At 16.3% G+C, this 24154-nt stretch overlaps 5 protein-coding genes across 5 annotated transcripts, besides 24 other annotated features; 3 read left to right on the top strand and 2 right to left on the bottom strand. All coding sequences in view use genetic code 6, as the record gives it.

The window, feature by feature from the left end:
• Nucleotides 1-827: 827 nt before the first annotated feature.
• Nucleotides 828-866: a microsatellite.
• A 2605-nt stretch (nucleotides 867-3471) lies between these two features.
• Nucleotides 3472-3502: a microsatellite.
• Nucleotides 3503-3813: 311 nt separating this feature from the next.
• Nucleotides 3814-3854: a microsatellite.
• A 174-nt stretch (nucleotides 3855-4028) lies between these two features.
• Nucleotides 4029-5389, bottom strand: IMG5_098600 (hypothetical protein; the record flags this gene model as incomplete). Its single annotated transcript, XM_004035462.1, has 3 exons — nucleotides 4029-4546; nucleotides 4617-4855; nucleotides 4941-5389. The coding sequence occupies 3 exons, from the start codon at nucleotides 5387-5389 to the stop codon at nucleotides 4029-4031; spliced, it is 1206 nt and encodes a 401-aa protein (XP_004035510.1).
• Nucleotides 5390-5622: 233 nt separating this feature from the next.
• Nucleotides 5623-5702: a microsatellite.
• A 2119-nt stretch (nucleotides 5703-7821) lies between these two features.
• Nucleotides 7822-7891: a microsatellite.
• A 912-nt stretch (nucleotides 7892-8803) lies between these two features.
• Nucleotides 8804-8850: a microsatellite.
• A 639-nt stretch (nucleotides 8851-9489) lies between these two features.
• Nucleotides 9490-9537: a microsatellite.
• Nucleotides 9538-9946: 409 nt separating this feature from the next.
• Nucleotides 9947-9976: a microsatellite.
• A 262-nt stretch (nucleotides 9977-10238) lies between these two features.
• Nucleotides 10239-10278: a microsatellite.
• Nucleotides 10279-10280: 2 nt separating this feature from the next.
• IMG5_098590 (hypothetical protein) lies at nucleotides 10281-11841 on the bottom strand (the record flags this gene model as incomplete). The annotated part of the gene is made up of 2 exons (XM_004035461.1): nucleotides 10281-10798; nucleotides 10977-11841. The coding sequence occupies 2 exons, from the start codon at nucleotides 11839-11841 to the stop codon at nucleotides 10281-10283; spliced, it is 1383 nt and encodes a 460-aa protein (XP_004035509.1).
• Nucleotides 11842-11978: 137 nt separating this feature from the next.
• Nucleotides 11979-12044: a microsatellite.
• Nucleotides 12045-12066: 22 nt separating this feature from the next.
• Nucleotides 12067-12105: a microsatellite.
• A 190-nt stretch (nucleotides 12106-12295) lies between these two features.
• IMG5_098580 (hypothetical protein) lies at nucleotides 12296-14746 on the top strand (the record flags this gene model as incomplete). The annotated part of the gene is made up of 4 exons (XM_004035460.1): nucleotides 12296-12390; nucleotides 12453-12588; nucleotides 12762-13452; nucleotides 13935-14746. 4 exons carry the CDS (start codon nucleotides 12296-12298, stop codon nucleotides 14744-14746), a joined length of 1734 nt encoding a protein of 577 aa, XP_004035508.1.
• Nucleotides 13468-13537: a microsatellite.
• A 72-nt stretch (nucleotides 14747-14818) lies between the features above and the next one.
• Nucleotides 14819-14863: a microsatellite.
• Nucleotides 14864-14891: 28 nt separating this feature from the next.
• Nucleotides 14892-15075: a microsatellite.
• Nucleotides 14898-14982: a microsatellite.
• Nucleotides 15015-15097: a microsatellite.
• Nucleotides 15027-15098: a microsatellite.
• Nucleotides 15083-15154: a microsatellite.
• Nucleotides 15085-15194: a microsatellite.
• A 48-nt stretch (nucleotides 15195-15242) lies between these two features.
• Nucleotides 15243-15271: a microsatellite.
• A 2408-nt stretch (nucleotides 15272-17679) lies between these two features.
• On the top strand, nucleotides 17680-21729 carry IMG5_098570 (hypothetical protein; the record flags this gene model as incomplete). The annotated part of the gene is made up of 10 exons (XM_004035459.1): nucleotides 17680-17941; nucleotides 18128-18211; nucleotides 18626-18660; nucleotides 18705-19200; nucleotides 19944-20040; nucleotides 20087-20459; nucleotides 20604-20666; nucleotides 20821-21011; nucleotides 21168-21222; nucleotides 21703-21729. 10 exons carry the CDS (start codon nucleotides 17680-17682, stop codon nucleotides 21727-21729), a joined length of 1683 nt encoding a protein of 560 aa, XP_004035507.1.
• Nucleotides 19537-19602: a microsatellite.
• Nucleotides 19673-19712: a microsatellite.
• Nucleotides 20472-20544: a microsatellite.
• Nucleotides 20472-20545: a microsatellite.
• A 374-nt stretch (nucleotides 21730-22103) lies between the features above and the next one.
• On the top strand, nucleotides 22104-23587 carry IMG5_098560 (major facilitator superfamily protein, putative; the record flags this gene model as incomplete). Its single annotated transcript, XM_004035458.1, has 2 exons — nucleotides 22104-22569; nucleotides 22614-23587. 2 exons carry the CDS (start codon nucleotides 22104-22106, stop codon nucleotides 23585-23587), a joined length of 1440 nt encoding a protein of 479 aa, XP_004035506.1.
• Nucleotides 23588-24154: the final 567 nt, after the last annotated feature.

The raw sequence follows: 24154 nt of genomic DNA, 5'->3' as shown, positions 1-24154 counted from the left end.
GTTAAATTTTTAAAATATATATATATATATATATATTTAAATTATTTTAAATATTTTTTTAATTTATGTGTACATATATTAATTAGTAATCTTAATTAGTTATATTTTTTATAAAAAATTATTGTTTTTTTTTACACATTAAATACAAAATTAATATAAAAAGTTAATGTTTTTATAATTATTTATTATAACAAGACTTTTATTTTGTAAATAATAGATAAATATTAAATATTACTTGAAATAAATATAATAAAAAAATAAAAGCAAATATATAATAATTACAGTATTTATAGATTATATATATTTTTATTGAAAATCGTTAAGCTTATAATTCTGTCTCATATTAATTTTAAAAATATGTACTTATAGATTTTTTTTTTTGGTAAAGTAAGATAAATTAATACAATTTAGATAATCGAATTTAATCATAATAGTAATATTATTTAATAAGTATTAAGTTTATTAATTATACTATTCAATTCATAAATTAATTAATTTAATTATTTCAAAAATCATATTTTTTACATCTTACTATGAAGTATAAAATATTAATTTTTGTTTTTAACGCTATAATTATTAATATAGTTTCAATTAAAAAATCAATGAAAATACAAATAAGAAGTATATATAGACTAGTAAGAAAGAATATATTTTCATTTATAAATAAATATAAACTTGAAAATAGAATAATTATTAAATTTAGAATAAAATTTATAATTTACACTCCTTTTATATTTGTTATTAGTTTGTTTAATATAATATTAACTACAAGAAAAAAAACAAAAAAATATGGTTATTAATATCCAAAGGTTATTAATGAACTAAGAATAATAAATTTAACATTTTATAATTAATCTTAAAATTTTGCTAATGCCTATTGATAAGCTTATTATTTAGTTAAACTTCTATCTATTTTATAAACCTTTTCTGCTTATTCAAATAATTTATTTAAATGAACATTTGCGAAAAAAGTTATGAAGAATATACTCGAAAAAAGAGTAACTATTCTAAGCCAATTAGGATATTTTAAAAACCCCATATTTATAAGAATATATAGAAGAATAATATTTAATATTTTACCAATCTTTTTCTGTATACTTACTTAGTTTTAGAATAAACTTTTTTATTTTTCAGTATGTTATTATATTTATTAATTTAATTGTGTTTATTATGTTTTATATTATCTTCCGTATTTAATTATTATTCTTTCCTGTAAAATATAAGAAACAGCGTCTTTTGTAATTGAAAAGCTTTTTATTTTATTTTGATTTTAAATATAACATTTTTAATTTCTCACATATTCTTCTGATAAGTTCAATTTAAAAGTCCTTTATTTTTTTTCTTTCAAAAATTTCATAAAATTCAAGACTTTCAAAGCCTAAATTTATTATTTATTATTTTTATTAAATCTAAATTAAAATCTATTTTATTTGAATGCTAAGGCCTATTTTATTTAACTATAAACTTTATTTTGTGTTTATAATTATTATAAATTATTTTTTTGTTCATTATTTTAGTTTGTTTGATAGGGTTTTGGTTGATTTTATTAAATACAATCATTTTAAGAAGCAAAGTCTTTATCCACATCTTATTATATATTAAATTTTATAATTACTTGATTTTAATATACAACGCATACTACTACTATTATAATTAATATCAAAATTAACGAATTAATAATTGTATATTTCAAAATATAATTCAATTTTTATTAAGATTAAAAATCATATGAATGATATAAATTTTATACACTTCCAATTGAAAATTAACCAAATTAACTACTTTAAAATCCAATTTAGCCACCTCTGAGATTATTTAATTTTTTATTATTTTTCATATGTATCCATTCTTTTTTTAATTAATCCCATTAAAAGCCCTTATTTTAAGCTTTTTAATCAGTATTTGTTAATGTCTTCATTTAAATTTCAAACAAATAGGATTCATCTTCATTATTATTTTATTAAATATCTATATTTCGAACATTAACTTAAAGAATATTTGAATTTATTTAATATAAATATTAATTTCCTTCTATCCAATTATTAGTTAAATGCATATCTAAAGGAAATATAATAATTTCTAAATAATTTTAATTTTAATCTTAGCTTGTATTTTGAAAAAAACTTACTTCATATAGATCAAATAAATTTATAAAATTTTTATTTGGACTTATTAATCCTGAATATCCTTTTAAATTTGACAAATTTAATATATATTATGTTTTTTTCAATATTATTATCTAATTTAAAATAAAAGAAACTTATTTAAGTAATGTATCTAATGTAAGTTATTTATCTATTTACTATATATCAATTATCCTCATTATATCAAATATTCTGTCAATTATGTTTAAAGCTATATTTAATTAATCTTAATTTAATTTATTGTAAGGTATTTAATTGATTATATCTATAATTTCTTTAAAAGATTTGATATTATCAGAATTATAAATATCCCTAATATTAACTAATCCATACAATAAGTATATTGCTTCATCAAATCTTTTTTTAATAATTAAAGAAATTATTTTTTTTATAAGTATAAAAACTATTTACTATAACTTATTTAACATTTTAACTGATAAATCTTAGTTTAAAATTAAAGAATTTACACTTATAGAAACTTATTGAATATAAAAATTAGAAATTTTTTAAAAATCATCATAATATTCTTATTTAATTTAACAAAATTCTCCTAAAGTTAAAAAAAAGATATTTGTTTTAAAAAAAAATATTTTATAAAATAATAATTATTTGCCTTTCCATCCAGGAAAGCATTAACACAATTAATAATGATTATAAGATTATGGTTAAAAAAAACCATTATTATTACAAAGCTAAGATATTATTTCTTAATGATCACTATTATATTATAGAATTTTTTATTCTAAGTTTAATTTTTATTTATCTAAATTAATATCATTTTATATTTCAAAATTAACTATAAAATTTCCAAGATAATTTTTTAATTATGATGCTACGATTTTCGCTTATGAAAAATTTACAATTTTAATAACTTAAAATTAAAAAAGAAAACTATAAATTCTATAATTTTAATATGCAATCATATTATAATTTTTCTATTCATTTTATACACAATTTTTGCCTTGTTATATAGAATAATCAGGACATTATTTAAAGCACTTTCCTTTAAAAGCTAAATATAGTGAATTTTCACATTGAGTACACCAAACTTCGTCCAAAGTTTTTAAATAAAAAATACTCAAACAACCTTATAAAGGTAAACATTAGTTTCCTACTTATTATGTTTCTTTTGGACATTATTTTAAACAAAAGGAATTTAAAATAACATAATTTTATCCATACATTTATTAGCAAATCTCACTATTAGTAAAATCATTATTTTGAGAATTTTATAATACTTATTATTTAGATAAAATATATAATAAACCTTATTCAATGTTTTCAGGTATATAAGCACTTAATTATTTTATTTAAAAAATTAATAACTTATATATATATATATATATATATATATATATTAATTACATCTATAATTATTAGCAATCTTTTTACTAAGTAAGTTAATTAAAAACCTAATATGTTAAAGATGGACATTAACTTTAAAAGCATTATCCCATATATAGATAGTAGTTTTCTTTACATTTTGTACAAAAAGAATCAATACCTACACATTATAAGCATCCTATAACAGCAGAACAATAACTACATGTTAATTGTCTTTTAAATTCTAATTTTACTGGTTGTTTTTGCAAATAATTTTAAAATTCTTAATTAGTATATAAAATATACATATTTATAGGACATCTAGGAGCACAAATTTTAATTACAATATTATCTATTTATCTATCTTATTTATTATCTTAATTATTAGTTTAATCTAATTCATCTTTTTCATCATTTACGTCATTTTCATCGGTATATTTATCTTTTGAAATTTCGGTTGTTGATATGTCCTTTTCGTCTTATAAATTACGTTATTTATGGGTATTTAAATAATTATAATTTTTTTCTGATTTTTCATTTATCTTAAGATATTTATATTAATCATGAATTTATTTTAAAATAAAACTATTATTTTTATTTAAATTATCTGTAAATTAATTTCCCTAATTTTTAAAATATTATGACATCAATTATTTTTATATAAACCATTTTTAATTTCTTTTATTTATTTATTAAAATAAATATAAAATTTATTTTTTAAATAAATAAGAAATTACAATTATCGTTTTTTTATTTTTTTAAAATTATTTAAAAACTGACTTCATCAAAACATTCTAAACAATTAGTTTATGAATCACATATTAAACAATTTTATGAACATATTTAGCATTTACCTTGTTTTTTATCAAAAAATTCTCCTAATTAGCATTCTTATGTTTAAATTTTTATACATTTTCCATTAATTAAAGTGTATTCTTTTTCGCATTCTAAACAATAGTTCTCATTTGGCTTACATTATATACAATTAACTTAACATTTTAAGCATTTTAATTCAAATGTATCAAAATAATATTTATTAGAACATTAAAAACATTAATATTAAGAATTACAATATTAACCTATAAATAATAAAAAATAAGTTTATAATTTATTATAATATTATTTTATATAGAATAATAATTTTATTACAATTCTATGTGCATACTTAACAAATACTTTAATTGTTCAAATAATAACCAATTTAACAATAAATTTCAATAGATTTACATGTACTATTATCTTAAAATAGTGTATAACCTTCTTAACATTTTAAACATTTTTATTTGTTTTGACATTATAAACAATTTTAAATTTAACATTTATAACATAAATTAGAAGATAAAAAATATGATTCTTAACATTTAAAGCAATTTCCAAATTAATCACATCTATATTTTTATTTATCATATATTTATATAGTTTAAAATAACTTTTTATTATACATATATAATTATTTTTATAATAGAGTAATACTGTTGACAATAATCAATGTGACACTAAAAACATTATTTTAAATATTGATTATTAACATTATTTAATGAAAAAAATCCATGCTGGCATTAAACACATTAGTCTATTTTATCACCTAAACAATATTTGCAGTTATTATGACAAGTAGTTTATTCAGAATAAATTATACAGATTAATATAAAAAAAAATACACATATTTATTTTATTATGCTCATTTTATTTAAGTTTTATATTAATATAATGTTATTAACCTAATATTTTATTTTATATAATTTGTTAAAAAGTATGCCCTGAAATTCAAAATTAATTAATTCTATTTAAAATTTTGGTTTTATATTTAATATATTGTATAATAAATTAAATAACAAATAAAAAAAATTATTAATATTTAATAATAATTTATTTCTATATTTTTAATAAATTCGTATTATTTATTAAATATTTTATATCATATATAATTTTTTATTATATAATATTTTCAGTTTTAAAGAGAAAATAGTCGTATTATTTCATTATAGGCTTTTTTGAAAAAAATATTGTATATAATTAATAATATTTTTTTAATTATTAAATTAAATAATTTATCAATTTATTTTTAATTATAGCTTTTTTTATTTTTGAAAAAAAAAAATCTTTATTATTATTATTATAATGATTAAAAATACAAAAAAATGCTTTATATAATTTTTATTAGTAAAACAAAATAATAACATTAAATTTATATTTTATATAGAAAAAAAATAATAATAATTAAAAATTTATATTATTAAGATATTATTTATAAAATTTTATTTTGAATTAAATATTTAAATAACTAAGATAATATATTCATAATACAAAAGATATAATACGTGAAAAAAAAAAATCCTGGTATTTAATATAATATATAATAAAATAGATTAATATTTTATTTAAATAATAATTTATTAATAAATTAAATGTATTTATTTATTATATATTATATGAAAAAGATAATTTTTTTATAATAAATGAAATAAAACTAAATATATAATTTAATTATTTATTATTATTAAAATATTATAGAAAATTTCTAAGTATATCTTTTATATTGTTTTTTGTAAATTTTAGTATTATAAATATATATATTGATTTTGTATTTATAACTAAATTCTTTTTAAGTCTTACTATTGCTTTTTTATTTTTATTTTATATTATCTTAATTTTAAAAGATAGTTAATTATGATAAATAATAAATCCTTTTTTAATAATTAATTTTTTTTTAAATATCTCTTTAAAATTTTAAATGAAAATACCATAATATGGATATGTGAATATTAAAAAAAAATATTAAGTACAAAGCATATTAATTATAAATTTTAGAAATATCAGAATTAATATAATAATTATTTTAAATAATATTTTTTTATTTAAAGGATATGGTAATTACTTATATTTAATATACATTTTAAGTTATTAATTTATGAATATAATAAATTTTATTGAATACTTTATAATTTTGACTAAATATAAATTTATTTTAAAATAAAAATATTATTGATTAAAATTATAAAGAATATAATTTTACATTTATAATTTTATTTTTAAATTTAAATTTAATAAATAATTATTTTTTAATATTTATTTTTTATTTTCTTTGTATTTTAATTAACAATTTAAAAATATTAAAAAAACATTTTTTAATGAATTATTATTATAAAGATAGTAAATTAATAAAAAATGTTTATAATGTAAAATAGTCTGATTAATAATTAAGCAATTTATTAGAACAATATTATGAGTATTAATAATAAGCAGAAATAGAGAACGGATTAAATAATCACCAAATTTTAATGAATGATTTTAATTAGTAACTTTAAGTAAATAAAAATTAGATAATGGAAGATAAAAAAAAATAAAGAAAAATATTAATTGCCTAAAAATTTAATGAAAAAAATATTATAAAAAAATCTATGATGGTAATTTGCTTTTTAAAAAAAAAAAAAAAATTAATTTAAAAAAAAAGGATAATTCTTAAGCTAAACATCCACATGATTTTAAAAAAGCAACTAAATAAGTAGAATTATTTAAATAACCTATATTTAATATACCAAGTTTAGAAGAAAGCCTATAATATAAAAAATAAGAAGAACAAATAAAAAACAATTAAAAATAATAAAAATTAGTTTATAAAAATAGATATTGGTGTATTGCAAAATATGTTCCAGATTATTTTGATTAATTACATTTAATGAAAAAAGATTCTATTAATAACTCAAAAATTTACTCAAAAACATCAAAAAATGTGAAAAATCGAAGTCAAATTTAAAGCTCATGTAACTTAAAATATGAAAAGGAAAATTAATCTAAATAAAACTAAATAAAACCGACTTCTTCATATAATTTAAAATTACTTTAAGAAAAAACGAATAAAAGATATCAAGAATATAATCAGGTTAATTAAGTTCCAGTTAAAAAATTAAATCAAAAAATACTTTAGGTAATTTTGGCTCTGTAAATAATCTGAATTCTATTAATTAAAAATGGTATAATGCGTATCATTAAAAAGAAGTTTTTAGTAAATTAGAAATAGATAATTTTGATATTAAACTAAATGGAAAAAAATAACATTTTAGACCTTTTATACCTACTAAAACTACAGGTTACGAACTAAATTAATATATTCCTTTTTAGTCATCTGAAAGAGACTTAAATTTGAAAAGTTTAAATAAATTAAGAGATCCGAAATCTTTAAATAACTTAGATAATGAACCAATGTTAATTCCTTATCCAAAAGGAATAAAAAATTAAGATGAATTTTGATTATAACTGTTTATATTTTTAATATAGAATTATAATTATAAAAATTTTGGTTTATAAATATATTAATTATAAAATTTTTGTTTATTGTACCTTTATTATAAAAATATATACTTATATATATATATATATATATATATATATATATATATATATATATATATATATATATATATGAATTAATATCTCATTTGAAATAAATATGTATTAAATATTATATTTTGAATAGAAAACTAAAAATATGTATAAAAAGAATTTATTAAAAAATTATTTTCAATTTAAATATTTATTTTCAGATAAATATTAAGCTTGATTTAAAAATTTTGTTTAATATAAATATGAAAATATTTAAATTAACATAAAAATATAATTTAATTTTAAATATTTTCACATTAATGTATATTCTTCTATAATTCTAACTAATAAGATCTATTACTTTATTATTTTTTCCTTATTTCTTATTTTTTAGTATATATTTATTTAATTTTTATTTAGATCTTACTTTTTAGATAATTCTTATATTTGATTATAAAACATAAATAATATTAATAACACAAAGAAAATTATTAACAAAAAAAAATATTATTAATAATTTTTCTTTATCAAATTTAATAAACTAAATATTTATATATTGTGTCATGTAATTTTTATAATAATTTATTATATTCTTAACTTTATAAAAATCAAATTTCATACATATTTAATATTAATTTTGTACATTTTTTATATTTTAAGATTAAAACATATATATTAAAAAAAAACAATAAATAATAATTATAAAAATTTTCAATAAAGATATAAAAATTAATTTATTTATTTCTAAATAAATAAAAAAAATTAATAATTTATTTACTATTTATTTATTTTCTTTATTTTTTTATTAAAAAGTCATTATTTTATTAATATTCTAATTAATGTTTGATTTACTTATTTTTTAATTGATAATTACTCCAATTTTAATATTTTGCTCTTTTTATTTAATAATTAAATATATTAGTCATCTAGAATTTAATTTTTACATTTTAATTTTTTTTAATAATTATATTCATATATTTTAATTTTTAATTTATTTTAATATTATAAAATAATATTATATTTTTATAATTAATTAATCTTTATAAATTTATTTATTTTTCTTAAATATAATAATTTTTTTTTCCTACTTTTTTATAATATTTTGCCTATATGTTTGTATTATCATTTAAATGTTTTTTTTTATAATAAATTTTATTTTTGCAAAGATATTTAATTTTATAAGAATTTTTGTGATTTTAATTGATAGTTATATTTTAACTTACTTAATACTTTTATTTTAGAATTTTTTACTTCAAAATTTAAATTAAAAGCCATATTTTTTCAATTTTTAATTATTAAATTGTTACATCATCCATTTTTAAAATTATAATTTTCTATTTGAGATTATTATTAATAGAAATTTTAATGTAATTATATCTTTTAATTATTTAAATATACATTTTTTTTGGTTTAATTATACATTTTTATAAATTAGATATGTTATTTGTTTTTCAATATAATTAATATTATTTATAAAATAATTCATTTTTTTATTAAATGATTTTTTTCTTAATTTTATTCATTTTTTAATTTTAAGTTTAATATTTAAAAATCATATAATAAATATTAAAGCTTAATATTATTTAAATTTTTTAGATTTTAAATTATTAATATTGTTTTTAAATGTCTATATTTTTTATATATTTTAATCTTATTTTATTTGATTCTATTAATATCAATTATTTTTTATTTTTTTCATTTTAAATGTTTTTATTATCTATTTAAACTTTTTATTATTTATTTAAATAATCTTCTGGTGATACACATTTTTTGATAATCCTAAAAATATAATATGTTTTTCTCATCTAAAGATTATATTTATTTATTAATTTTATGGCCTTTTTTTACAATTAATGTGTACTTAACCTGATTTTGAAATTAGTTAATTGATTTCGTTTAAATCAATTTTTTCAGATTGTATTTAATTTCCTATTATCTAAATATATATATTATTTAGATTTTATAAAGTTAATCTAAAACTAATTATTGTTATTTTATTTAAAAATTATAAACTTTATTTAGAAAGTTTTAAGGTAAATATATATATTTAATTATTTAATATTTGATTTTTTCGATTTTCTTTATTTATTTCAATAATTATTTTTTATTCAAATAAGTTTAAAGTTTTTAATTAATTTCTTATTGTTGAGTTAAAAATATATACATATATATATATATATATATATGTCAATTTTTTTTAAATTTAAAATAATTTTTTACCAATAATAGATATTCTAAGTAAAATATAAAAAAAAGTATTTAAAAATAAAGATTATAATTTTTATTTGAAAATAAAAAATGAGGAGTATAAATATAAACTAAAAAAGTTTATTTTAATCAATCTTAAAATAAAAATTTTCAACTTATTTAATCTTCTTTATTTATTTTAAAAATGAAAAGAAAAATATTTAAGAATTTATAACTTAAATATATATTTATATATGTGTAAAAAAAAATAACATAAGAAAATAAATAATATAATAAAAAATATCAAATACGATGTATATATTCACCACCTTTTGTCAAATATCTAATCCATTTTAAAGGATGATATCCACTTTTTTCTACAACTCTTAAAAATCTAACCCTTAATCCACTAGCAGTAAACATAGAAACTTGAAATTCCATACTAATAGGAGGTCTAATCCAAGTTTAATTTGCAGAAGAACTACTTAAAACAATTTCACATCTTAAAATAGCTTCAGTATCTCCTTAAAATTTTTTTACTCTCCAAACTATTGCTCCTTAATCGGGTTCATATTTTGCTTTTCCAATACTATGAGATGAATTTGCTTAAGCTGTATTTTTAGGGCAAGGAATTTTTAAACATACGTTTGTGGCAAACATTGTTCTGTCGAAAATGGATTTTATTTTTACACGAACTTCTATGTTGTTACCGTTTTCGTTTATTACAGGCATTATTTTAAATGGTAGTGTTACATTTTCAGTTATTCTATATGTCATTAATGTAAATTCACCATCAGGGGGTGTAAATGTTATTGCTCTTTCTATTTTTTTTATTTTATTATTATTATATATAGATATAATATTAATACTAAAAAATTATAGATATATATAAATTAGAATTTATAAGAATTTTATATAAAAAAATAAATGTATTATTTCACAAATAAATATTATATATTTTAGCTTTTATTTATAAAAAAAAAATTAATTTTATTTTACCTTTATCAAATTTAGGTAATAATACACAAGGATGAAATTTTAAATCATCTATAGTAATACCTTTTTAATCTGTAGTAGTAGCTCCTGTTGTTGATTATTTATTTGCTGCTCCAGGGGCTTAAGGTTCTCTTTACATTAACACTTTATCGTTCATCCCGAATTTACAATCAGGCATTCCACTTAAAAGTGCTTTAACTTTAACTTACCCGGAAACATCTGCTCGTAGAATAGTACCTTTAACAGACATACTAACATTAACATTTTCAATAATATCAATAAAAACTTCATTTTTTTTGTAAAAAATGCCCTCTTTTCTCCAAGATTTTGCATTAGTGGCTTAAGACGTTAATTATTTAAGTTTTTCTATATCATTCATCATTTCTTGTTTTTATCCACCTTCTTAGATAAACTATTTTAATAAATCATGGTCAAGCATTTAAGGCATTCCATAATCCATAACCTTTAATTAAAAAAAAAATAAACAAAAGAAAATATAAAATATTTTTTTCTTTTTTTTCTTTACTTCATCTAATAATTCATATATTAAAACAAAATGCTTACGAATGTGATTTTCATCAAAATCTCCGAAATAAGATTTACATACATTAATCATTTAATAAAGAAATTATATTGTCATTGCTGCATTTACATTACATTTAGTTGTTGCTAATAATATTATGTCTTTATTACATATATGAATAAATGAAGTTCCGTCAATTATTACTATTGGAGATTCTTTGTTTTCTTTTCGAGCTATAATATTGGAACAAAATTGCATTGTTTCAGCCCTCCCAATATCATCTTTGTATACTCTATATATTAATATTTCTCCTTTTTAGTTTATAAATACTATTGAGCTTATCATTTTTTTTATTAATATTTTTTTTTTTTTTAAAAAGAAAATTTTGTTTTTTTTTTATTAAAATAAATAAAAATATATTTATTATTATGTATTGAATTTATATTTTATTTGTTTAGTCTTATTTTTTTTTATTTGTCATAATATATATATATATATATATATATATATATATATATATATATATATATATATATATATAATATATAAAACATTTGATTTTTCTTATGTTTATTTTTTTTAGTAATAATTATTTTTTTTATTTTAATTTTATTTAAATTTTTTTTTTTTTGTCATTATATCATTATTTTTTTTTAATATAAATAAAGATAACTTTTGATTATAATTAATGATATTTATATATATTGATTTAAAATATAAAATAAAAAATATTTATTCATTTAATTTAAATATTTTGAAAATAATATAAATTATCAAAAAATAATTAAAAACAGTTACAATGTAAGCGATATAAAGCGAAACATACGATTTTTCTGCAAAACCAAAATTAATCTAACCTCATTAAAAATATAGAGAAAATTTAAACGATAATGAGTAAAAAAAAAATTTCTAAAAATAATTATTTTTAGATTAAAAAATAAAAAAAGAAATGATAGTCAATTTCAAAATTTAATGTTTGAAAAAAGAGTTGTAAGAGGTAATACATATGCAAGGGTTGTATCTTCTAGAGATGATGAAATAATGAATACAAAATAATAAACTAGCATATAAAAAAAATAACAAGTTTAAATTGTAACATTTTATAAATATAAAAATAATAAATATATATCAACTTAATATTATTATTATTAATTATTCTAAAATAAAATTATATTTAAATAGTTTAATTTATAAATAATTTTTATTTTCATTATTTCTATATGTATGTATATAACTTTATATATATTATTCTTTAAAAAAAATAGATTAAAACTTAAAAAGATTAAAAGCAAAATTATTTTGAACCTGGTACTCCAAAAGCTCTAGCAGGAAGATAAAATTTCGGAGTATAAACTGATGAATACATAGAAACATTAACTGATAAACCCCCAGAGTACGAGAAAGATACATAAACGGAAGTTTTCATAGATAGACCGAACGCAAGATTATTTTTTCCTTAAAAAGATGGTATTGATCGTGAAACATAAATATGGGAGGGAGATTTATTTGATTTTGATTAAGAAGTAGAGACTATATTATAAGTGTTGATAAAAAAAATATTAGAAAATAGTAGAATGGAAGTATTAGAAGAGGAAGAACTTAAGACGATGAAAGAATAATAAAAATAATTTGAATAAATTAGAAATGTTGAATTAGCAGAAGTTTAAAGACTTGAAGCAAAAGAAAAGAGAATTTAAGATGAAAATGAAAGGAGAAAAATATAATATGATAAGAAAAAAGAAATAAATATATTATCACATAAAAAACTTGTTGCTAGAAATATAAGCAAAAATCATTTATATTATTTAAAAAATAATACAATTAATATGTTAGAAGATTAAGGTGTATTCAGAAAACCTTTAGAAATGGCTTTATATGATTAGTTTGAACCATGGCTTTATTAAAATATTATTAAAGAATTAATAAGAGTTGAAAAAATAGAAAATTAATTGGAAGGTTAATATTTACAAAATATATATATATATATATATATATTTATATATATATATATATTAATATTTATTTTATATTATATTTATATTTAAAAATACTATATTTTATTATTTATTTTAGATATCTGTATTTAATTAATTAATGAAAATAAAAAAATTCATTAATATCATTATGACAATTAATTAATATAAAGATAATAGTAATTAGATGATAAGCTTAGATAAGAATAAGAGTTGTTAGATTTAAAAAAAAAGCACGTGAAGAAAAGTTATAAAAAATAGAATTAGAAAGACTAAATTAATTACTTGAATAAATTTAATAAAAAATATTATCAAAAGCTGAACTTAAAAACAACGTTTTGCATTAAATTATTTCAGATATCGATGGATCTTAACAAAATAGGCCATTCAGTAAATAAATATATAATTAAATAAAAAAAAATTAAATTAAATTTGTAAAAAATATAATTAATATATTATAAAAAGTTGGATTAATTGGTGGACTAATTGGTGAATATTTACTTTTTTTATAAGCATTAACATAATCTTCTGTTTAAGAAGTGGTAATATAAGCGTCTGAAATTTTATTAAATTCTGAAAAATTTATTGAAAATTTTAAAATATTGCTTTAATCAATAGAAGGTTCAATTGATTTTCCTTTGAATATTTAAGTAGAAGATATTTTGGCATAAAGGGAATTAAATTTGAATAATATTTTCACAGCTAATCAGTAAAAATAATAAGAACTAATTCCTATTTTGTAAAGTAATGTTTAATCGGTTATTTTAAATATAATATAAGCTAATGAAAATATTTTTGGATTATAAGAAAGTACAATCGAATAAATTAATTAATATCTTATTAACGGAATTTTTAAAGAAGAAGCTTTGTAACAAAAAATAAAGTTTTGCTTTGTAAAAAGCTAAGAAAATATTAAATAAGTTGCTTTGTTGAAAATAAAACCCAATTTAGAAAATTTATAATTAAATCCTTTATCAAGTAGAATTGAGGAAAAATAGGAAGAGTAATCAATAATACCGATTAATTTAGCTGATAGTGTACTTGAAAATAAGGCAAGTGTTTTTGTATAGAAAGAAGAAGATTTGGAAGTGTTTGTTTAGCATTGTGTGGCTGAATAATTTATTAGATAATAGATACTGAAGATATGTTTAACAAATGTTGAAGGAAGGGAATAATTTTTATTATTTGAAAGTGTTGAAATTATGGAGAATTTACAAAAGATGGCTTTAAATATTCTATGGGAAAATTTACCTTAATTCGATATAGGAACTTATTGAAAAGTAGTTTTTTTGTATTTCTTTTTGAAGAATAATAAATAAATATATATAAAATAAAAATATTAAATAACATTTTATAATAATTTAATGTTTTTTAATATATTTATTATTTTTTAAAAAAATTATTTGATTATATAATTAGTTTTTTTTTTTATTATTATTATTATTATTATTATTATTATTATTATTATTATTATTATATTTATTATTATTATTATTGTTTTTATTATTGTTATGTTTCTTATAATAATATTTATTTTTAAACTAATTTTTATTATTATATTATATTTTTTTTTATATTTTTTTTTAATTTTAATTTTAATTTTTATATCTTTTTATTATATTTTTTATTTAAAATAAATATATTATATTTTTTATTTAAAATAAATATATTATATTTTTTATTTATAATTTTTCTTATTTTTTATTAAATATATTTTTATTTTTTCATATTTTTTTTTTTATAATACATATTTTTATTATAATTATTCTTTTCTATATATATATATATATATATATATATATTTTATTTATATTTAATTATCCTCTTTTTATAATTTTTAATTTTCAAAATATAAATATATTCTTTCATTATAATTCATTCCTGTTTATTCTTTATATATTTTTTTTTTTTATTTGATTAATTTACTATTTTTTATATTAATATATTAACATTTTATTTATTGCATACTTTTTTCGAATTTTTTTTTTTATACTAATAATTATACAAATTATGAATTAATAATTTATAGGAATATCTATAGGAGGAGCTGGCTCAAAAATATGTGCTGATTATTGGGAAATGATGATAAAATCATTTTAAAATTAATAATTAATAGATAAAAATAATATTTCCAAATTTTTTTCTGATAATTAATATAATACTTTAATCCCTTGAAGCGTAATAATCGATACTGATAAAATGGAAATTTAACAAATTCTTAAATAAAATGCCTTGCTTAATAATAATTTTATTTAAAACAAAATTATATAAAAAAATTAAGACTGTGGTCATTAATTTGTAAATGGTTATTATTTTTAATCAAAATTGTATGAAGAATCATATAATATAATAAATAAAGAAATAGAAAAATGTGGTAATTTTGGAGGCTTTTATTTTATTTAAAGTATAACAGGTGGTACAGGGAGTGGGTTTAGCACTTTGTTATAAGAAAATATAAAATCAGAATATGATAAAAAGTATAAGATATGTTTTGATGTTTGGCCAGAGAAAAACAATTGTAATAATAATGTTGTTGGGGTATATAATGCTTTATTGTATTTATAAAATGAATTTGATAATACTTTAAATTAATTATTTTAAAATAGATAAATATATTAAATACTTTAAGTAAAATTTAATTTTTTTTCAAAAAAAATATAATTAATTTAATTAAAGAATAATTTAGACTATAGTTAATCTAATTATAAAAATGTAAACTAATATATAGCTAATTGTATATTTTTAACAATGTATCAAGATATTCCGAAGTTATTTAAATGCATATTACCTTTTAAAGAGATGAATTATAGATTTTCTTCTATTGGTAATCAAAATATTTAGAATTATATAAAAATAAATTAAGGTTAATATTTATTTTTAATATATTAATTTATTAAAATTCCTAAGTTTTTATTTATTAGTAATTTATATAAATTATAAATATATAAACAATGTTTTCAATAAAGAAAAACTAGTTTTTATTTAGTTTATAAAATGAATATTTTTATCTATTTTATTATTATTTTGTTTATATATTTTAATAATTATATTAATTAATGAAAATAATATATAATATAATATTTTTTTAATAAAAATATTTTAAAAAAAGATTAAATATTTTAAAATTTAAATTAAAATATCTAGTAAGGTATTAATTTGAATTTATAAAAAGGTAAACCTATTTCAAGTTGTATTTTATAAATGGGAAATATTAATAATTATGAAATTAAATATATTAATTAAAGTAAACAATAAATTATAAATGTAAATAATATAATTTTTATAACATTAATAATTAATTTTTTAATACATAAAGTAATCAGAGTAACAATAAATATATGATTTTCCATATAAATTTTCTTAAATATAATAAGTTTAGAAAGCTTAGTATTATTTTAATGATAATTTCTATTAATAAGATAAAAATATATTCAAAATATAAAATCATACTTCAATTATATAACCATTAAAAGAAATAAAAAATAGTTTTTTTAGATTGTATTAAAAAAGAGCATTTTACATTGGTTTTTAATAAAAAAAATAAAAATTAATTTTTATTCTAATTTTTTTTTTTTTTTTTTCGTATAGGTATTATGGTTGTGGTATATCGGAAGGAATTTTCGATTTGGGATTTATAGATTACAAAGTTAATATATATTAAGAATTTTCAAATAATATATGAACTTATATATATTATTATATAATTTAAACTATTATATTTATTAAAGAAAAAATTTATATATTTAAATATAATTTTGTTATAAAAATTAAATTATATATAAATTTATATTTAATAATTATTCAAAATTTATTTACATTTGAAAAAAATAATTAAATTATTATCAATTTTAAATATTATAAATATTAATTTGATTTATAAAAGACTAATTTTTATACAAAATTAAATGTAAAATATAATTATATTAAATATATATTTCTTAGTAATTTTTACAATTAATTTATTTTATATATAAACAACACACAATTCTTTTTTATTGTATAATACTAATATATTAAAAAAAAAAATCATTTAATTTTTAAAATGGATTAAAATTTAGATACACAATTATTAAAGTAAAAAAATCTTAATAGGTATAGACGTTTTACTTGGTTTTTTGGAATATGCGGTTTATTACTATTAACTATGGCTATTTCTTTACCAATCATATTATTAAATTTTATTAAAAGCTAAGCGAAAGAATAAATAATAATGACAAGTAAAACACATAGTTAATGGGGAATGATTCCTGGAGATACAAAGATGGAAATTGAAAGATAATTCACTTTTTATAACTTTGAAAATCCTGAAGATTTTGTTTTTAGGGGAAAGAAGCCACATCTTTAAGAATCAAAAAAATTTTATTTTTAAGAATTCTAAGAGTTTAACAATCCTTAGTTTTCTGAAGATTAAACTAAAGTTGATTTTGATTATTATTAATATTTTCATGCAATTAAATAAACAAACGCATAAGGTAAATTATAGAATTAAATATTAAATAGAAATATATTAAAAAAAAAATATATATTTATGAAAGAATTATTTAATTTTGTTTATGATTTCTTTTTATTTTTTTAAATTTATAAATTATATTAATTTATATTATAATTTTCCTTTTTTATATATTTTTTAAACTTTAAAAATAAAAAAATAAAAAAAGAAATACAAAATTGTGTTAATTTAGGACCTTTAAGCTTTTGGTACTAACTAAAATTAGCATCAGAAACCTAAATAGGAATATAAGGTATTAAAATATAATTTTCTTTACATTAATAATATAAAAACAAAGCATTTTATAGTTTATTTTCTGGTTTAAAATAATAAATAAAACCATCTGTAATAGGTAGTACAGTATAATCAACATTATTCAATACAAGTTAATCTTTAGATAGTAAATATTTCTTAGACTAAAAATTTACAAAAGATTAAAAATAATAACTACTATATGACAAAAGTTATGGTTTAGGAAATTCAAGTACAATTTAAACATGGATATTAGCATATGAAGAGGATTTAAATAATAATTAAAAAAATGGTTCTTAAATATTCCTAATGGACTATTTTAAATTATCCTTATAATAAATTTAAAGTATTTATCATTATATAAGTGAAACATATTCACTTGGTGTGAATATATTAAAAGACTATTATGCATTAGGAAATGATACATTAGATAACAATTCATATTATGCAGTTAATTTTTTTTATTAAAAAAGCGAATATTTATAAAAAAAAAGGCATTACAATGGTCTTAATAAGGAATATCTAATAATCCACCAATAGGTGATAAAATAGAATCGATTACATCTACAAATACTACAACAATCGGTTTTCCTGAAATATCATTTTTTCTTTAAAAATATTTACCTAATCATATCTCAAATGATACAAAATATCAAAATTTAAAATTTACTAATGAATGGGCTGAAAAAATAATGGAATATATTGAAAATCCAGTAAACTATACTATTTTTATAAAAACTAACTACTCATTACTTAATTAAGGTAATTTAAAAATTTTATATTCTTGGGGAAAATAATTCGAATAGACATAAAATGAGACTTACTTGTAATTAATTGCTGATAGATTTTTAATTTCAGAATACTATTAAGATTAAATTATTGACAGAGCCTTTGTTTTTTGGAAATATTGTATTTATATAGTAAATGAATTTGCAGAAATGAGATCTAAAGGCGGTAATTAAGCTTATGCAGGCTTAGGAGGAATAGGAAGTTAGGCAATATATTCATCTTTTAATAATACTTAATAAATATTATTAAATACAGTTTTAGGATAAGTTATTTATAAAAAACTATAATAGCAAGGAATAGATAGTTGCTAAAAATTATTCTAAAAATATATTAATAATAGTTTATAAATAGATAATATATGTACAAATTCAATACACTTTTAACCTAATTATTCACCTAAATCTATTGAATTTTTATATGAATGTAAACATTTTCAAAATTTAAATATGTGCATTTAATTCTAAAAAGACTTTAATATTTCAAATTAAATTATTTATTAGATGTACGAACATAATAATTAATTTTTAGTATAATAAAATATATATATATATAAATATATATAAATATATATATATATATATATATATATATATATATATATATTAAAAAAAATTAAATAAAAAAGGGATAATCAATATATTAAACAGATCTTTAATTACAAAAACTATATAATTGTTCCGAATATGGAAATAGATGTTCGAAATATGAAATAGCAGTAAAGTAATGGAAAGAATCATTAATTACTTTAAATATTCCTAAAGAAATTTAAGATATTTTCAAACCTTCATTAACTGTAAAAGATTGGTTTGGTGAAAAATTATTTCCATCTCCTTTTGAATATAATTATTTTTATAATACATTTTAAGATACTTTTAAACTAAAATTTTAAAATTTTACATATGAAGAGGCATCTTAATTACTAAGCTTTAATATGCTATTTTCAGGAACTAAAATTTAGCAAATTTTCTTGGATGAAAATATTTCATAGTTTAAGGATTTTTATATGTTTTAAGAACCAGCATAAGTTTTAGATTATATAAGGTATATTTTTTAAAAATATTATTTATTATTTAAAATAAATATAAAGATATATGGTTATTTTTACAGGCTTTGGAGGTTTGACAATAAAAAACACAGCATATAATTACCTATTTGGATATGAAGATCCGTTTTTAATAAATTTAAAATATTAAAATCCTTAATAAGGAGGAGATCCGTCAATATCTTTAATAGTTAATTATAATGATTTGAATATGTCAGATCCGACTCAAGCTTAAAAATAAGGAATGTACACTGGAAAAGAAAATATAAAATAAGTCAGATAATATTATTAAATAAACTAATTTCCTTATGTTACAATAAATAAGTAAATATTTGATGGATTTTAAGTTAGTAATTAATTAGTCAGCCCATGGGATGAAAATATATAAATATAAGGTACAGATGCAGGAGCTAATGAAGTAAAATAAAAAATATATATATATAATTATATATATATATTATATATTTATATAAATAAATATATTATTAATATTTATATATATAATTTTTTTTTTTATACAAATTTATTATATATTTTTATTTTTAATAATATTATCTTTAAGCCCGATTTAGATGAAGATTCTAATTTAAATATTTTTATAAATACCCTTTATTAAGGAGGATAAGTAAAAAATACTTAATAAAATTAGAATTATTTTGGATTGAATTCTAATCGTTTTGAAGTAAGCGGATGTTTTTTATAAAGTTAAAAAGTTTGCTAAGAAAACGCAAAAGTATTTTAAAAAAAATATACTTTTATTTATATTTTTAATATAAAAGTTGTACAATTACGATTATAATAATACTCTTAATTTAACTTCAATTTTATCTGGACCAATTTTTAATACTAAAACTCATATGTTAAATATAGATCCTGATATGACTTAATTTATAGATGTTTATAATACAGACGGAAATCCATAATATCCAAGTAATTGGGATTAAACATTTATTTTGGTGGAACCAATAACGTATAAATAATTAAAAAAACTTAATATTTTTATTAATATAAATAACTTTTTTTTCCAAAATAAAAAAAGAGGAACCTCACTCAGTATCGTACTTAATTTATAAGGTGTAGTCTTATTAGAAAAAGATATTTTATTTAATAAATTATAAAATGATAGAGTAATGATACCCTTCTTTTATGTACATAGGTCCGGAAACTTAACCGAAGATGCAGTAATTTTTTTTTTAAAATTTATTTGAATTTCTTAATTTTTTGTTTACTTAAGGTAATATCTTTGTTTGGTGAACTAAAAACAGGACTTTTAATAAGAGAATTGATATTATATTTAGGATTTATATTTTCTGGAATATGTTTATTAGGATTTATTTGTTCTTTATATAAATTAATGAAAAATAAAAAAGAGAATATAGATACAAGTATAGTTTAGGATGAATAATAATTAGAAGAATAATTTTTAAAAAAATAAGATTATGCATGAAAATAATAAAATATAAATTAATTTTATTACTGATTAAAAATAGTAATAATATTATTTAATATTTTAATAATTTTTAATTCTTAAATGCAATAAAATTAAATTTTTATTATACTATTTAAATTATTATTTTTTTTAAATTAAAAAAAAATAAAAATTATTAGATTTTAAAATTAAATTGAGTTTTATTTAATTATTTTTTTTTTAAAAAAAAAAGCCATTTTAATTATAATATATATTTTGATATTTTATTTTTTTAAATTATAATAGATAGATTTATAAAAAAATATTTATTATTAATTAAGACATAAATACATTTTTAAATATATAATCATAATATTACATATATGATACTTTTAATTATTATTTTTAAAAACCAATATATAGTAATTTATTTATTACTCTTTATTTAAAATTATAAAATTAATAATCAAACTTTAAATTCATTTATTTTTAAATTTATCATATTCAAATTATTATTAAAAAAATATAAAATGATATAAATTTTACTATAAAATATCATAATTATATAAATAAAAAAAAATAATTAAACATATATATATTAAAATAAATAAAATAAATTAAAGAAAAACAATCCCATCAAAAAAATAAAAAAAAATGGCAGAACCCAAACAAGAATTAGAATAAAGTTTTTTCCAAAAAGAAGAAAACATAAATGAAAGTGACCTCGAAAGAATCGAAGAAAATGCCGAAAAAAATTTCAGGGTTTATAGATACAGATATTTTAACTTATTCATATATGTTCTCGGAATGATTCAAATATCCATTATGTAAACTTCTTTTTCCCCATAAGCAGCTGAATTAATCTAAGTATATAAAAAATCTACCCTTATATATAATTTCACAAGCTTAATCCATATGATAGTTCATGTCCCAATGTCTTTTCCAGCTAACTATATAGTTGAAAAGTATGGAACTAAAGTAGGAAACACAATAGGCTGTATATTTGCATTAATAGCCTGTTGGATTAAATGCTTTGTTAATTATAGTTTTAATTATGCAATTTTAGGTTAATTTTTTGTAGGTTGTGCAAATCCATTTATTATTAATGCAATTAGCAAAAGTAAATAAAAAAAAATTAATATTAATAAAAATATAATAAAAAAGTTTCATCAAATTGGTTCTATCCAGCCCAAAGAGCATTTATAACTGGTATTTTGAGTTTTTTTTCTACAGTTTCTGGTATAATAGGCTTATTGATTCCTGGAATTTACTTTTCTTCATACACTACAAATAATGACGACCCATAATATACTAAAGGAAAAAAACTAACTTTTGATTTATTACTTTTCTAAGCTATTATAGTCTCTCTTTTTGCAATTGTTAATTTAATTTTTTATAAAGATAAGCCTTTGACTCCTCCTAGTTATTCATCTAAAGTTTAACGTGAGGAATTTGGCGACTCATTAAAATTCTTAATTAAAAATAAAACCTATTTACTTATAACCCTCTGTTTTTCCTTAATATATGGCTCCTTTATTGACTTTGCAGTCATTCTTGGTTAAGTAATAAGTCCATATGGATTCGGAACTACTGAAACGACTATATCTAGTATAATATGCGTCGCATCAGGTATCTTGGGTTCAGTAGTACTTTTAAGGCTTCTCAAAAAAACATTTTAATATAAAAGACTTGCAATTCTATGTATTATATCCAGTACTCTGAGTATTATTTTATTCGCTTTTATGCTTCAAACTGAATTATTTGCTCTAGTATTGATTCCTTGCATAGTTTTAGGATTCTTTATAATTCCAATAATTCCTATAATGCTCGAATTGGCAAATGAAGTATGCTTCCCTGTAGGAGAAGCTATTGTTTCGGGATTTTTATATAGTATTTCTCATGTGATTGGGTTTGTATTAGGGAGCGGTTTTAGTTTAATTATTGAAAGCGGAAGTGATAAAAAATCAGGAGCTTTTTGGTGCATATGTACTTTTGGATGTGTATTTACTGTAGGATTATTCAGTGTATTTTTAATGAAATAAACTCTTAATAGAACTAATGCAGAAAGAATATAGGAATAGGAAAGAAACAAATTATCTACAGAAGATTTTTATGAAGAAAATAATGTTAATAACTGAAAATAATAAATAGGCTGCTTTTTATATATAATCGAATAAAAAATATAAATATAAATATAAATATGAATGTGTTTTTATTTTATTTTTTTACTAATTATAACTAGAATAAATAAATATATAAAAAATTATATAATTAATAAACCAATTTTAATATATTATTAATAATACTTTTTTTATTTTTTTGTAAATAAAATACTTCATTATATATATAAATAAACTTTATTTTATTTTTTTAGTTAAAAAAATTTATTTTTTCTTTATTATAATATTAACAATCTATAATATATATTTTTTTTGTTTTATAAATATTATTATTATTTCAATTTGATATGTAAATATTTAAAAGACAAATAATATTGTGATCTAAATAATATTAAATATAATACTTATTATCATTTTTAAAATATTTATTTTATACTAAATTAATTTTTATATCTTTTATTACAAAGTTACTTTTAAATAAGAAATTTTTAATTACATAGAAATACAAAAAAATAAAAAATTAAATTTTTTAAAAATACATTTTATTTAAATGAGTATTAATACAAACACATAAAATGAAAACAA

Source organism: Ichthyophthirius multifiliis, assembly GCF_000220395.1.
Source record: "Ichthyophthirius multifiliis unplaced genomic scaffold scaff_1120509250839, whole genome shotgun sequence".
In the NCBI taxonomy this organism is placed as follows: domain Eukaryota; phylum Ciliophora; class Oligohymenophorea; order Hymenostomatida; genus Ichthyophthirius; species Ichthyophthirius multifiliis.
Note: the sequence above shows the minus strand (reverse complement) of the source record. Positions and strands in the feature narration are given on the sequence as shown.